Below are 14486 nucleotides of genomic sequence, written 5' to 3'. Positions count from 1 at the left end.
CGGAAAAACCAAAAATTTAGAAACGCCAAAAATTTAAAAATTTAAATAAACTGAAACGTCGAAAAATTAGAAACTCGAATAATCGAAAAGACGAATAATCAAAAAACTGAGAAATCGAAAAATCGTAACCGAAAAATTGAAAAAACGCGAAATCGAAACTTCAAAAGATCGATTAAAAAATTTAAACCCAAGAACTCGATAAATCGAAAAATTGAAAAATCGAAATTTGGAAAAACTGAAAAATTAATTTCGAAACATCTAAAAATGACAAGACAAAAAATCGAAAGACTGAGAAAAATCGAAAAATTTAAATACATGCATCCCAAAAACTAAAACGTCGAAAAATTGGAAACTCGAATAATTAAAAAGACGAATAATCAAAAGAAAAACCGAGAAATCGTAAAGCCCAAAATCGAAAAATTGAAAAATTAGAAATTGAGAAATTGAAAAATTTCAATTTACAAAAATTGAAAAATCAAAGAAATGAGGGATCGAAAATGTAAAATTTAAAAAATCAAACAATTAAAAAATCAAAACATCGAAAAATTGGAAAATTGAAAAACCGAAAAGTCGAACTAGCCCAAAAATGATAAATTAAAGAGTGAAAAATTGAAAAAATTTCAATTTAAAAATATCGGATAATCGTGGAAACGAAAAATCTAAAAATTGAAAAATCAAAAAAAAAAGAAATCCAAAAATCTAACATTTAAAAATGAAAAAAAATAAAAAATCGAAAAATTGAGAATTCCAAAACTGAAATATTGAAAAACTGGGAAATCAAACAATTGAAAAATCGAAACATCTACATATTGGGAAATCGAAAAATATGTAAAAATCGAAAAATCTAAAGTCGAAAATCGAAAAGTCGATGAATCGAAATATCTTAAAATCGAAAAATTAAACACTGAAAAATCGTCAAAAAACGAGAAATCGAGATTTCTGAAAAATCAAAATATTGAAAAATCGAAAAACTGAAGAATCGAAAAACTGAAAAATTAATTTTGAAAATTGAGAAATCGAAATATCTCAAAATCGAAAATTTTAAAACGGAAAAAATGCAAAATTTAAATGAAAAAAAAAACGATAAATCGAAGAATCGAAAGAGTCAAAAATGAAAAATCGAAGCACCCAAGGTTTGTAAAATCGAAAAATATAGAAATCGAAACCCTCAAAAGTCGAAAATTAAAATCGAGAAATCGGAAAATTTGAAATTGAAGAACTGAAAAGCTCCAATTTACAAAAAAGAAACGATAAACTAAAAAGTGAAAAATTGAAAAAATTTCAACTCAAAAAAATTCGGTAATCGCGAAATCGAAAAATCTAAAAACTGAAAAATCAAAAAAAGAAATCGAAAAATCTAAAATTTAAAAACTTAAAAACTGAAATATTGAAAAACTGGGAAATCAAAAAATTGAAAAATGGAAACATCTAAATATTGGGAAATCGAAAAATATGTAAAAATTGAAAAGTCTAAAGGTCGAAAATTCAAAAATCGAAAAATCGATAAATCGAAATATCCTAAAATCGAAAAATTAAACACTGAAAAATCATCAAGACTGAAAAATCATCGAGATCTCTGAAAAATCAAAATATTGAAAAATCGAAAAACTGAAGAATCGAAGAACTGAAAAATTAATTTTGAAAATCGAGAAATCGAAATATCTCAAAATCGAAAATTTTAAAACGGAAAAAATGCAAAATTTAAATAAAAAAAAAACGATAAATCAAAAAATCAAAAGAGTCAAAAATTGAAAAATCGAAGCACCCAAGGTTTGTAAAATCGAAAAATATAAAAATCGAAACCCTCAAAAGTCGAAAATTAAAATCGAGAAATCGGAAAATTTGAAATTGAAAAACTGAAAAACTCCAATTTACAAAAAAGAAAACGATAAACTAAAAAGTGAAAAATTGAAAAAATTTCTACTCAAAAAAATTCGGTAATCGCGAAATGGAAAAATCTAAAAACTGAAAAATCAAAAAAAGAAATCGAAAAATCTAAAATTTAAAAACTTAAAAACTGAAATATTGAAAAACTGAGAAATCAAAAAATCAAAAAATGGAAACATCTAAATATCGGGAAATCGAAAAATATGTAAAAATTGAAAAATCTAAAGGTCGAAAATTCAAAAATCGAAAGATCGATAAATCGAAATATCCTAAAATCGAAAAATTAAACACTGAAAAATCATCAACACTGAAAAATCATCGAGATCTCTGAAAAATCAAAATATTGAAAAATCAGAAACTGAAGAATCGAAAAACTGAAAAATTAATTTTGAAAATCGAGAAATCGAAATATCTCAAAATCGAAAAATTTTAAAACGGAAAAAATTCAAAATTTAAATAAAAAAAAACGATAAATCGAAAAATTGAAAGTCAAAAATTGAAAAATCGAAGCACCGAAGGTTTGTAAAATCGAAAAATATAAAAATCGAAACCCTCAATAGTCGAAAATTAAAATCGAGAAATCGGAAAATTTGAAATTGAAAAATTGAAAAATTCCAATTTACAAAAAAAAACGATAAACTAAAAAGTGAAAAATTGAAAAAATTTCAACTCAAAAAAATTCAGTAATCGCGAAATCGAAAAATCTAAAAACTGAAAAATCAAAAAAAGAAATCGAAAAATCTGAAATTTAAAAACTTAAAAACTGAAATATTGAAAAACTGGGAAATCAAAAAATTGAAAAATCGAAACATCTAAATATTGGGAAATCGAAAAATATGTAAAAATTGAAAAGTCTAAAGGTCGAAAATTCAAAAATCGAAAAATCGATAAATCGAAATATCCTAAAATCGAAAAATTAAACACTGAAAAATCATCAACACTAAAAAATCATCGAGATCTCTGAAAAATCAAAATATTGAAAAATCAGAAACTGAAGCATCGAAAAACTGAAAAATTAATTTTGAAAATCGAGAAATCGAAATATCTCAAAATCGAAAAATTTTAAAACGGAAAAAATGCAAAATTTAAATAAAAAAAAAACGATAAATCGAAAAATCGAAAGTCAAAAATTGAAAAATCGAAGCACCGAAGGTTTGTAAAATCGAAAAATATAAAAATCGAAACCCTCAAAAGTCGAAAATTAAAATCGAAAAATCGGAAAATTTGAAATTGGAAAATTGAAAAATTCCAATTTACAAAAAAAAAACGATAAACTAAAAAGTGAAAAATTGAAAAAATTTCAACTCAAAAAAATTCGGTAATCGCGAAATCGAAAAATCTAAAAACTGAAAAATCAAAAAAAGAAATCAAAAAATCTAAAATTTAAAAACTTAAAAACTGAAATATTGAAAAACTGGCAAATCAAAAAATTGAAAAATCGAAACATCTAAATATTGGGAAATCGAAAAATATGTAAAAATTGAAAAGTCTAAAGGTCGAAAATTCAAAAATCGAAAAATCGATAAATCGAAATATCCTAAAATCGAAAAATTAAACACTGAAAAATCATCAACACTGAAAAATCGTCGAGATCTCTGAAAAATCAAAATATTGAAAAATCAGAAACTGAAGAATCGAAGAACTGAATAATTAATTTTGAAAATCGAGAAATCGAAATATCTCAAAATCGAAAATTTTAAAACGGAAAAATTGCAAAATTTAAATGAAAAAAAAAAACGATAAATCGAAGAATCGAAAGAGTCAAAAATTGAAAAATCGAAACACCCAAGGTTTGTAAAATCGAAAAATATAAAAATCGAAACCCTCAAATGTCGAAAATTAAAATCGAGAAATCGGAAAATTTGAAATTGAAAAATTGAAAAATTCCAATTTACAAAAAAAAAACGATAAACTAAAAAGTGAAAAATTGAAAAAATTTCAACTCAAAAAAATTCGGTAATCGCGAAATCGAAAAATCTAAAAACTGAAAAATCAAAAAAAGAAATCGAAAAATCTGAAATTTAAAAACTTAAAAACTGAAATATTGAAAAACTGGGAAATCAAAAAATTGAAAAATTGAAACATCTAAATATTGGGAAATCGAAAAATATTTAAAAATCGAAAAGTCGAAAGTCGAAAATTCAAAAATCGAAATATCCTAAAATCGAAAAATTAAACACTGAAAAATCGTCAAAAAACGAGAAATCGAGATCTCTGAAAAATCAAAATATTGAAAAATCAAAAACTGAAGAGTCGAAAAACTGAAAAATTAATTTTGAAAATCGAGAAATCGAAATATCTCAAAATCGAAAATTTTAAAACGGAAAAATTGCAAAATTTAAATGAAAAAAAAACGATAAATCGAAAAATCGAAAGAGTCAAAAATTGAAAAATCGAAGCACCCAAGGTTTGTAAAATCGAAAAATATAAAAATCGAAACCCTCAAAAGTCGAAAATTAAAATTGAAAAATTTCAATTTACAAAAAAATCGATAAATCAAGAAAACGAAAAATTAAAAAACGGAAAGATTGGAAAATGGAATAATGTTGGAAGAAACACGCAAAAATAGCTTGAAAAAACGTCCATAGTTTACTCTATTTTTATTTTTGTACCGTTAATGTTAACAATAAAAATTAACAAAAACGTAGGTGTGTATGTACATTTCGCTTGAGGTACTTCACGGGCGTGAGATACCAAAGCTCTACTTCGTGCTTCCGTAGTATTACTGAAGCAATACTACGAAGCTTCGACGGCGACCGATTTGTGAAGATCTTCGTAGTCTTGTAAGACTCCGGCTACTTGGTTTTGAGCTTTCTTCAAACTGTGGGTGCGTTCGCGCTCGTTTTGGAGTAAAGTCAGTCCTCTTTTCACCACGGTGTTGTACCGCTGGGAGAGGGATTCTTCGTTACCTTTGACCCGCGGAATGTGGCCTGTATAACCCGCTATGGGAGGATATTCCGGAGAAATCTTATGTTCTGAAACAACAACAATTTAATCAAGAACGTGTCATTGTCAAAAAAAAAAATATATACCATGAAACTTATTTCTTTCGATGTACTCGTTCAGAGTTCTTTTGACTTCATCTTCGCTTCGGATGGAGATCATTTTCGGGGCACTTTGCGCCCTGAATATTTTGTTGATTTCGTCCTGGGCCATTTGGATCCTTCTGTGTTTGTTGGTTTCGGACTCGTATGTACTGTCGTCGGCTGCTCTGGTGTACGATTTGCCATACCGGAAATTCAGAGTCGGGATAAATCCGGTGTAGCCCGTGATGTACTTGGGGGCTTTGTGTTTAAAATCGACCGCGTAGTAGTCCCTAAATTGTCCTTTGCTTTTCACAATGGGCTCTAAAATCGGGGTTCGGTAGTCCTGCGCCCGGTATTTGTCTTTTTGTACTCCTTGGAAGATTTTCTTGGTGCGTAGCTCCTGGACAAAATAAATTGGTCTAAATCTAGGTAGATACATAGCTATGCATTTCAATTTTGGGGCTTTTGTGATATTTCGTTTTTGAAGGAGAAATCAAAATATTGTCAAAACCGAAAAATTGAAAAATCTAGAATTTTAAAAATCTAAAAAACCCAAAAATTTAAATATTGAGTAGATGAAAATGTTGCAAAATGTAAGATTTAAAAATCCAAGACCCAAAATTGAAAAATCCCAAAACTTAAACAGAGAAATTAAATTGAGAAATTGAGATATCGAAAAATCCAAAAAATTAAAAACGCCAAACATTGGAAAATAAGAAGACAAAAAATTGAAAGACAGAAATCGAAACAACAAAATGAAAAATATAAAATTTAAAAATTCCAAAAATTGAAAAACCGAAAAATGTAACTTTTAAATAATTACAAAATTTTAAAAAATCGAATAAATCAAAAAAATTCAAAATCGAAAAATTAAAAAATTTAGAACTCGAAATTCATATTGAAAAATCGAGAAATCGGAAAAACGAAAAATCGGAAAGTCGAAAAATGAAAAAATCCATTAATCGAAAAAGTGAGAAATCAAAAAACCCAAAAATTCAGAAACGCTAAACACTGAAACACTGAAAATTCGAAAAATTTAAATACATAAATCCCAAAACTTCAATAAAATAAAAAATAAAAATAAATAAAAAACCGAAAAATCGAAAAATCGAAAAGATGAATTATCGAAAAACTGAGAAATCCAAGAATCGAAATCGAAAAATTGTGAAAAACGCGAAATTGAAACACCAAAAGACCGATAAGTCGAGAAGTCGAAAAATCGAAAAATTGAGATATCGAAATAGGTAAGGATCGACAAATGGGAAAACTCAAAATTGAAAAATTTAAACTTAAAAACCCGATAAATTGAAAAACTGGAAAATTCATTTCGAAAAAATGAAAAATCGCAAAATCTAAAAATGAGAAGACAAAAAATCGAAATCAACAAACAAATGAAAAATCTAAAATTTAATAATTAAAAAAATTGAGAATTTACAAAATCGAGAAATCAAAACATCAACGAATCGAAAATTCAAAAAATTGAAAAATCGAAAATGTGACATTTAAAAAATCGCAAAATTTTAAAAAATCGAATAAGTAAAAAATCAAAAAAATCGAATACTTACTAATAACCTCGTTGCTGAAGCCCCGTTATAATCAGTAAATAAATAAAAAAAAAATCAAAATCGAAAAATTTAGAAATCGAAATACATATTGAAAAATCCCAAAACTTAAACATTGAAAATTCGAAAAACGAAAAATCGGAAAGTCGAAAAATGAAAAAACCCATTAATCGAGAAAGTGAGAAATCGAAAAATCCAAAAATTTAGAAACGCCAAACACTGAAACACTGAAAATTTGAATAATCTAAATACATAAATCCCAAAACGTCAATAAAATAAAAATCGAAAAGAGGAATTATCGAAAAACTGAGAAATCCAAGAATCGAAATCGAAAAAACTTCAATAAAATAAAAAATAAATATAAATAACAAAGACTGGAAAATCGAAAAATCGAAAAGATGAATTATCGAAAAACTGGGAAATCGAAGAATCGAAATCGAAAATTTGTGAAAAACACGAAATCGAAACATCAAAAGATCGATAAGTCGAGAAGTCGAAAAATCGAAATAGCCAAAGATCGAAAAATGGGAAAATCCAAAATTGAAAAATTTAAACTTAAAAACCGGATAAATCGAAAAATTGGAATTTTCAAATATCCAAAAACTGAAAAATTAATTTCGAAAAATTGAAAAATCGAAAAATCTAAAAATGAGAAGAAAAAATCGAAAAACTGAGAAATCGAAACAGAAAAATGAAAAATCTAAAATTTAATAGGAATTCGAAAAATCGGAAATTCAAAAAATTGTAAAATAGAAAAATATAACATTTAAAAATTCGCAAAATTTTGAAAAATGGAATAAGTAAAAATAAAAAAAAAACAGAAGGTCGAAAAATTTAAAAATCGAAATAGGTACATACTGAAAAATCCCAAAATTGAAAAATCCTAAAAATTTAAACATTGAAAATTTGAAAATCGAAAAACTGAGAAATCGGGAAATCGGAAAGACGAAAAATCAAAAAATCTAAAAACGAAAATACCAAAAATCGAAAGACTGAGAAATCGAAACAACAAAAAAGTGAAAATTCTTAAATTTAAAAATTTCAAAAATTGAAAAATCAAAACATCAACGAATCGAAAATTCAAAAAACTGAAAAATCGAAAAATTTAACATTTAAAAAATCGCAAAATTTTAAAAAATCGAATAAGTAAAAAATCAAAAAAATCGAATAATTACTAATAACCTCGTTGCTGAAGCCCCGTTATAATCAGTAAATAAATATAAAAAAATCAAAATCGAAAAATTTAGAAATCGAAATACATATTGAAAAATCCCAAAACTTAAACATTGAAAATTCGAAAAACGAAAAATCGGAAAGTCGAAAAATGAAAAAACCCATTAATCGAGAAAGTGAGAAATCGAAAAATCCAAAAATTTAGAAACGCCAAACACTGAAACACTGAAAATTTGAATAATCTAAATACATAAATCCCAAAACGTCAATAAAATAAAAATCGAAAAGAGGAATTATCGAAAAACTGAAAAATCCAAGAATCGAAATCGAAAAATTGTAAAAAACGCGAAATCGAAACATCAAAAGATCGATAAGTCGAGAAGTCGAACAATTGAAAAATTGAGATATCGAAATAGCTAAAGATCGACAAATGGAAAAATTAAAATTGGAAAATTTAAACTTAAAAAACCGATAAATCGAAAAATTGGAGTATTCAAATATCGAAAACTTGGAATGAATCTTCAAATATCGAAAAACTGAAAAATTAATTTCGAAAAATTGAAAAATCGAGAAATCTAAAAATGAGAAGATAAAAAATCGAAAGACAGAAATCGAAACAATAAAAAAATGAAAAATTTAAAATTTAATAATTAAAAAAATGAGAATTTACAAAATCGAGAAATCAAAATATCAAGGAATCGAAAATTTAAAAAATTGAAAAATCGAAAAATGTGACATTTAAAAAATCGCAACATTTTGAAAAATCGAACAAATAAAAAATCAAGAAAACAAAGTCGAAAAACTTAAAAATTTAAAAACCGAAATGCATTTTGAAAAATTCCAAAATTGAAAAATTCCAAAACTTACACATTGAAAACTTGAAAATCGAAAAATTGAGAAGTCGAGAAATCAAAAGAAAAACCGAGAAATCGTAAAGCCCAAAATCGAAAAATCGGAAAATTAGAAATTGAAAAATGGAAAATTTTCAATTTACAAAAAAAAAGAGAATTCGAAAAATTAAAATCGAAAAACCGAGAAATCGTAAAGCCCAAAATCGAAAAATTGGAAAATCGAAAAATGTAAAATCTAAAATTTGAAAAATTCAAAAACCGAAAAATCATCAAAAAAATGAAAAATGGAATAAGCAAAAAATCAAGAAAACAGAAAGTCGAAAAATTTAAAAATCTAAATACATATTGAAAAATCCCAAAATTGAAAAGTCCCAAAACTTAAACATTGAAAATTTGAAAAATCGAAAAATTTAAATACATAAATCCCAAAACTGAAACGTCGAAAAATTGGAAACTCGAATATGTAATCAAAAAATTGGGAAGTCGAAAGATCGAAATCGAAAAATTGAAAAAACGTGAAATCGAAACAACAGAAGATCGAGAAGTCGAAAAATCGAAAAACTGAGATGTCGAAATAGCTAAAGATCGAAAATTGAAAAATTTGTTTCGAAAAATTGAAAAATCGAAAAATCTAAAAATGAGAAGACAAAAAATCGAAAGACAGAAATCGAAACAACAAAAAAATGAAAAATCTAAAATTTAATAATTCGAAAAATTGAAAATTTACAAAATCGATAAATCAAAACATCAAGCAATCGAAAATTCGCAAAATTTTGAAAAATCGAACAAGTAAAAAGTTAAGGAAACAAAGTCGAAAAATTAAAAAACTAAAATATCGAAAGACACATTGAAAAATTCCAAAACTTAAACATTGAAAATTTGAAAATCGAAAAATTGAGAAATCGAGAAATCGGAAAGACGAAAAATCTAAAAGTCGAAAAATTAAAAAATCCATTAATGGAAGAAATTGAAAAACCGAAAAATCAAAAAATTTAGAGACGCAAAAAATTGGAAAATCGAAAAATTGGGAAATCGAGAAATCGGGAAATCGAGAAATCGGAAAGACGAAAAATTGAAAAGTCGAAAAATTAAAAAATACATTAATGGAAGAAATTGAAAAATGGAAAAATCCAAAAATTTAGAGACTCAAAAAATTAAAAATTGAAAAATCGAAAAATGTAACATTTTAAAAATCGCAAAATTTTGAAAAATCGAATAAGTAAAAAATCAAGAAAACAAAGTCGAAAAATTTAAAAATTTAAAAATCAAAATACATACATATTGAAAAATCCCAAAACCGAAAAAACCCAAAACTTAAACATTGAAAATTTGGAAATCGAAAAATTGAGAAATCTAGAAATCGGAAAAACGAAAAGTCGAAAAATTGAAAAATCGAAAAATCGAAAAATTTAAATATATAAATCCCAAAACTGAAACGTCGAAAAACTGGAAACTTGAATAATTAAAAAGACGAATAATCAAAAGTAAAACCGAGAAATCGTAAAACCCAAAATTGAAAAATCGGAAAATTAGAAATTGAAAAATTGAAAAATTTCAATTTACAAAAAAAAATCGATAAATCGAGAAAACGAAAGAGCCCAAAATCGAAAATTTTAAAACTGAAAAAATGCAAAATTTAAAATAAAAAAAAAACGATAAATCGAAAGTCAAAAATTGACAAATCGAAATACTGAAGGTTTCTAAAATCGAAAAATACAAAAATTGAAACGCTCAAAAGTCGAAAATTAAAATCGAAAAAACCATCGAAAAATGGGAAAATCAGAAATTGAAAAATGTTAAATTTAAAATGACGAAAAATTGAAAAACAGAAAAGTCGCACTAGTCCAAATTTTATATATCAAAAAGTGAAAAATTGAAAAAATTTTAATTAAAAAAAATCCGATAATCGCGAAATCGAAAAGTCGAAAAATTGCAAAATCCTTTAATCGAGAAATTGAGAAATCCGAAAATCCAAAATTTAGAAACGCCATAAATTGAAAAATTGAAAATTCGAAAAATTGAAATCCATAAATCCCAAAATTGAATCGTTGAAAAACTGGAAAATTGAAAAATCGAAAAGATGAATTATTGAAAAACTGAGAAATCGAGAAATCGAAATTTAAAAAATGAAAAATCGCGAAGTCGAAACATCGAAAGATCGAGAAACCGAAAAATCGAAAAAATGGGATACCGAAATAAGTGAAGATCGAAAAATGGAAAAATTCAAAATTGAAAAATTTAAACTTGAAAAATTTAAACTTAAAAAACCCGATTAATCGGAAAATTGAAAAATTAGTTTTGAAAAATTGAAAAATCGAAAAATCGAAAAATGATAAGAGAAAAAATCGAAAGACAGAAATCGAAACAACAAAAAATTGAAAAATCCAAAAATATAACATTTAAAAAATCGCAAAATTTTGAAAAATCGAACAAGTAAAAATCAAGAAAACAGAAAGTCGAAAAATGTAAAAATTTAAAAATCGAAATACATATTGAAAAAGCCCAAAATCAAAGTGTCCCAAAACTTAAACATTGAAAATTTGAAAAATCGAAAAATTTAAATATCTACAGAAATCCCAAAACTGAAACGTCAAAAAATTAGAAACTCGAATAATCGAAAAGACGAATAATAAAAAAAAAACTGGGAAATCGAAAAATTGACATATCGAAATAGCCAAAGAAAAATGGGAGAATTTAAAATTGAAAAATTTAAACTTAAAAAACCCGATAAATCGAAAAATTGAAAAATCGAAAAACTGAAAAATTAATTTCGAAAAACTAAAAATGAGAAGACAAAAAATCGAAAGGCTGAGAAATCTAAACAACAACAAAAATTAAAAATCCAAAATTTAAAAAGTCGCAATACTTTAAAAATCGAATTAATAAAAAATCAAAAACAAGAAAAGTCGAAAAATCGAAAAATTTAGAAGTATATAAAAATCCCTAAATTGAAATATATACAAGATAAATGGAAGATAATTTTTGTATATTTCATTCCGAGCTTTCGTCCTGTTTTATTTTCAACTGAGTGTTTATGGAATTATGGCAACCCACAGAGACAAGGCGGAGGAGCTTAATACCCCTCGCTGCTGGATATTAATAATACTTTTACGTGCGATAGTACCATGATCTTATCAACCCATGGTACAAGAAGAAGTTAGCTAGGAAATGCAAGAACGTAAATAAGACAGAATTTGGAAATAAAGAAATTTTGAAAACCTATGACTTTAAACATAAAACATTTATTACGTGTGTATACCTTTAGAATCTCCTTAGTGTTCGTCCCATAGCACCTCCCATACTGAAACTTCAAGGTGGGACAGTGGCCCGTATACCTGTAATCAGAACTCCAGCACTATCAAGATAAATGTCAGTGCGTGTAACTCGCCGAAGCTATTAAGCACACCCCACCGGAGTTATCTATAATGCCAACCTGAAATACCCCGAAAGCGAACGGTACCAAGAGATTCCTAGCACGTTCCGGTTTCCTGAAAACTCCAACCCAGATAGGAATGTGCTTATCAACACACGTAAATAATTATCGCAATTGGGGCGCCACAGGTGACTCAGGAAGTGATAAGTTTAAAAATTTAACCACGAATGTAAACAGCGTTTACGTAAATACTTAATTTAATAGCACAGTGGCATAGCCACTATGCTATTAAACGAACATTCGCGAGATCATTGTGGATCGATTCGGTCTACATAGCCCGAAAAGAGCATTTATTGCCGTTCTTTAACCGATAAAACGGATCAATCAAGAGGAAAGTCTGCTATCTGAAACGAAATCGGAGAACGACGTCGATTCAGCAAGTCGTTTGTCATCAATCGTCATTCTCGAGTAAACAAGTTTGAAATTTGCCGCTTACAATTATATTAATGATTTATCAAGTGCGCGCTGGTTGCCATGGTAACTTTTTTTTCCAATTTTTTCCACGCCGGCTTGATTATACGTTGATAGTTAGTTGTTTGTAGGTGCTGGTTAAAATTGCTTATTTATTTATGCTACTAGAATCGTGACAATGCGCTACTGGTTACGCTGGATGGTTGTTTTGTTTACTTACCCGGGAATGAAGTTGTCGTGCGTTTGCGACAAGAAGTTCTTTTTTTCTTCTTTCGATAAACCATCGAACATTTTTCGGCACAATGTATTTTTTTTCTGTTTTGTTACATTGGTTGGTAGCGTGTTGACTGGAGCTTTGGTCGTACAAACGTGCGATAGGAGGAAACTCGAAACAATCGTACAACACTACAAACTACCGTCGATTCTGCGCTGCACCTCCATTCATTCATTGTGGGACTCGTAGAATCGTTGGGTGCATTTTTAATGGGATGGGTTGTTTACGTCACTATTTATTTATTTTGTATGTAGAACGGTGATTTTATTGGGATTATTTTTTCTGATATCTACTGAATTTTGATTTTTTTTTTGTGCGTTGTACTTAATAAGTAATAATATTGTGTATTTGGGTAAATTGTGTGTCATTGTTTTTCCCTCGCTTTTGAAGCACAACCAGTACCAGGTATAATTGTTGTTTGCGTTACCATGCATCATTTTATTTAATTGTTTCACGAGACTTCGAGATTCTTTCCAACTACTTCAAAAGCCAGACACAAGTAGTCCCCTAGATTTTTTCAAATAACCTCAAAAACAAGAAAAATCGCAAAATTTTAAAAATCGAAAAATTAAAAAAAAATTTTAAATCGACAATAAAAAATTTGTTAAACAGAAAAATTGAAAGTCGAAAAATCCATAGATTGAGCAATCGAAACATCAAAAAAATTCAAAAATCTAAAATTAAAAAAAGGGAAAAATTAAAATATAGCACCATTGAAAAAAATCCAGAAATAGAAAAATTCCCAAAATTGAGATATTTAAAATTGAGAATTCTAAAAGTCGAAAAATTTTTAAAATCGAAAAATCGAGTGTCGGAAAATGGAAACATTTAAAAATCGGAAAATGTAAAAAAGTAAAATTTAAAAAGCCAAAAAATCGAAAACTGAAGAAAAAAACGAGGAAAGGAGAAATTGAAAAATCTCAAAACTGGAACGTCGAAAAATTGGGAAATTTAAAAACTGAAAAATCGAAATATCGAAGAATTGTATAACCGAAAAATAAAAAATTGAAACGCTCAAAAGTCGAAAATTAAAATCGAAAAACCGAGAACTCGAGAAATCGAAAAGTCCAAAATTGAAAAATTTACAAAAGAAAAAATCGATAAATGGAAAAATCGAAAAATTTAAAAATTGAATAATTGGAAAATGGAAGAATGTTAAATTAAAAATTGAAAAATCCGAAAACTGAAAAATCAAAACAGCGGAAATATAGAAAATCGAAAAACCGAGAAGCGAACTAAGTCAATGAAAAAATTGAAAAATTTTATTCTAAAAAAAATTCGATCTATCAAGAAATTGAAAAATTCCAAAAGTGAAATGTCGAAAAATTGGGTAATCAAAAAATTGAAAAATCGAAACTTCTAAACATTGGGGGGAAGTCTGAAAGCCTAAAAGTCGAAAATTCGAAAATCGAAAAATTAGAAAGTCGAGATATCGCAATAGCCCAAAACCGAAAAATTAAAAACTGAAAAATTTGCAAAGTTGAAATTAAAAAAAAAACGATAAATCAAGAAATCGAAAAATTTTTAAAATTAAAATATTGAAAAAACGAACAATTGTTAAATCGAAAAACTGAAAATTGAAAGGTCGAAAAATTGGGAAGAAACATTGAAAAATCGAAACATCGAAATGTTGGGAAAGTGAAAAATATAGAACTCGAAAAGCCGAAAGGTCCAAAATTCTAAAATCGAAAAATTGGCAAAACGAGACCTCGAAAAATCGAAAAATCGATAAATTTAAAAATTAAAACATCGAGAAATTCAAAACATCTTAAGATCGTGAAATCGAAAAATCGAAAAAAATTCAAAAATCGAACAACTGGGAAATTGAAAAATTCCAAAACTGAAATGTCGGAAAAATAACTGAAAAAA

General features: G+C 26.9%; 1 protein-coding gene across 1 annotated transcript; it reads right to left on the bottom strand.

The window, feature by feature from the left end:
- Positions 1–4486: 4486 nt before the first annotated feature.
- LOC135131441 (ciliary microtubule inner protein 2B-like) lies at positions 4487–12861 on the bottom strand. Its single transcript, XM_064059199.1, has 4 exons — positions 12564–12861; positions 11759–11834; positions 4920–5313; positions 4487–4862 (listed from the first exon to the last, which is right to left on the bottom strand). Exons 1-4 carry the CDS (start codon positions 12632–12634, stop codon positions 4624–4626), a joined length of 780 nt encoding a protein of 259 aa, XP_063915269.1. The 5' UTR covers positions 12635–12861; the 3' UTR covers positions 4487–4623.
- Between the last annotated feature and the right edge of the window lie 1625 nt (positions 12862–14486).

This window comes from Zophobas morio, unplaced genomic scaffold (assembly GCF_036711695.1).
Source record: "Zophobas morio isolate AGI-343-1 ecotype UQ-CSIRO unplaced genomic scaffold, CSIRO_AGI_Zmor_V1 ptg000020l, whole genome shotgun sequence".
Classification (NCBI taxonomy): domain Eukaryota; kingdom Metazoa; phylum Arthropoda; class Insecta; order Coleoptera; family Tenebrionidae; genus Zophobas; species Zophobas morio.
The sequence above is the reverse complement of the archived record's forward strand: the minus strand, read 5'-3'. Positions and strand labels throughout refer to the sequence as shown.

What these genes read in the sequence shown, in the direction of transcription:
- LOC135131441 (XM_064059199.1), bottom strand. Translation starts at nt 12,634, where the DNA reads ATGTTCGATGGTTTATCGAAAGAAGAAAAAAAGAACTTCTTGTCGCAA. An exon ending in CACGACAACTTCATTCCCGG is followed by an intron (nt 11,835 to 12,563) that starts GTAAGTAAACAA and finishes TTCTGATTACAG; the next exon opens with GTATACGGGCCACTGTCCCA. An exon ending in ACACTAAGGAGATTCTAAAG is followed by an intron (nt 5,314 to 11,758) that starts GTATACACACGT and finishes TATTTTGTCCAG; the next exon opens with GAGCTACGCACCAAGAAAAT.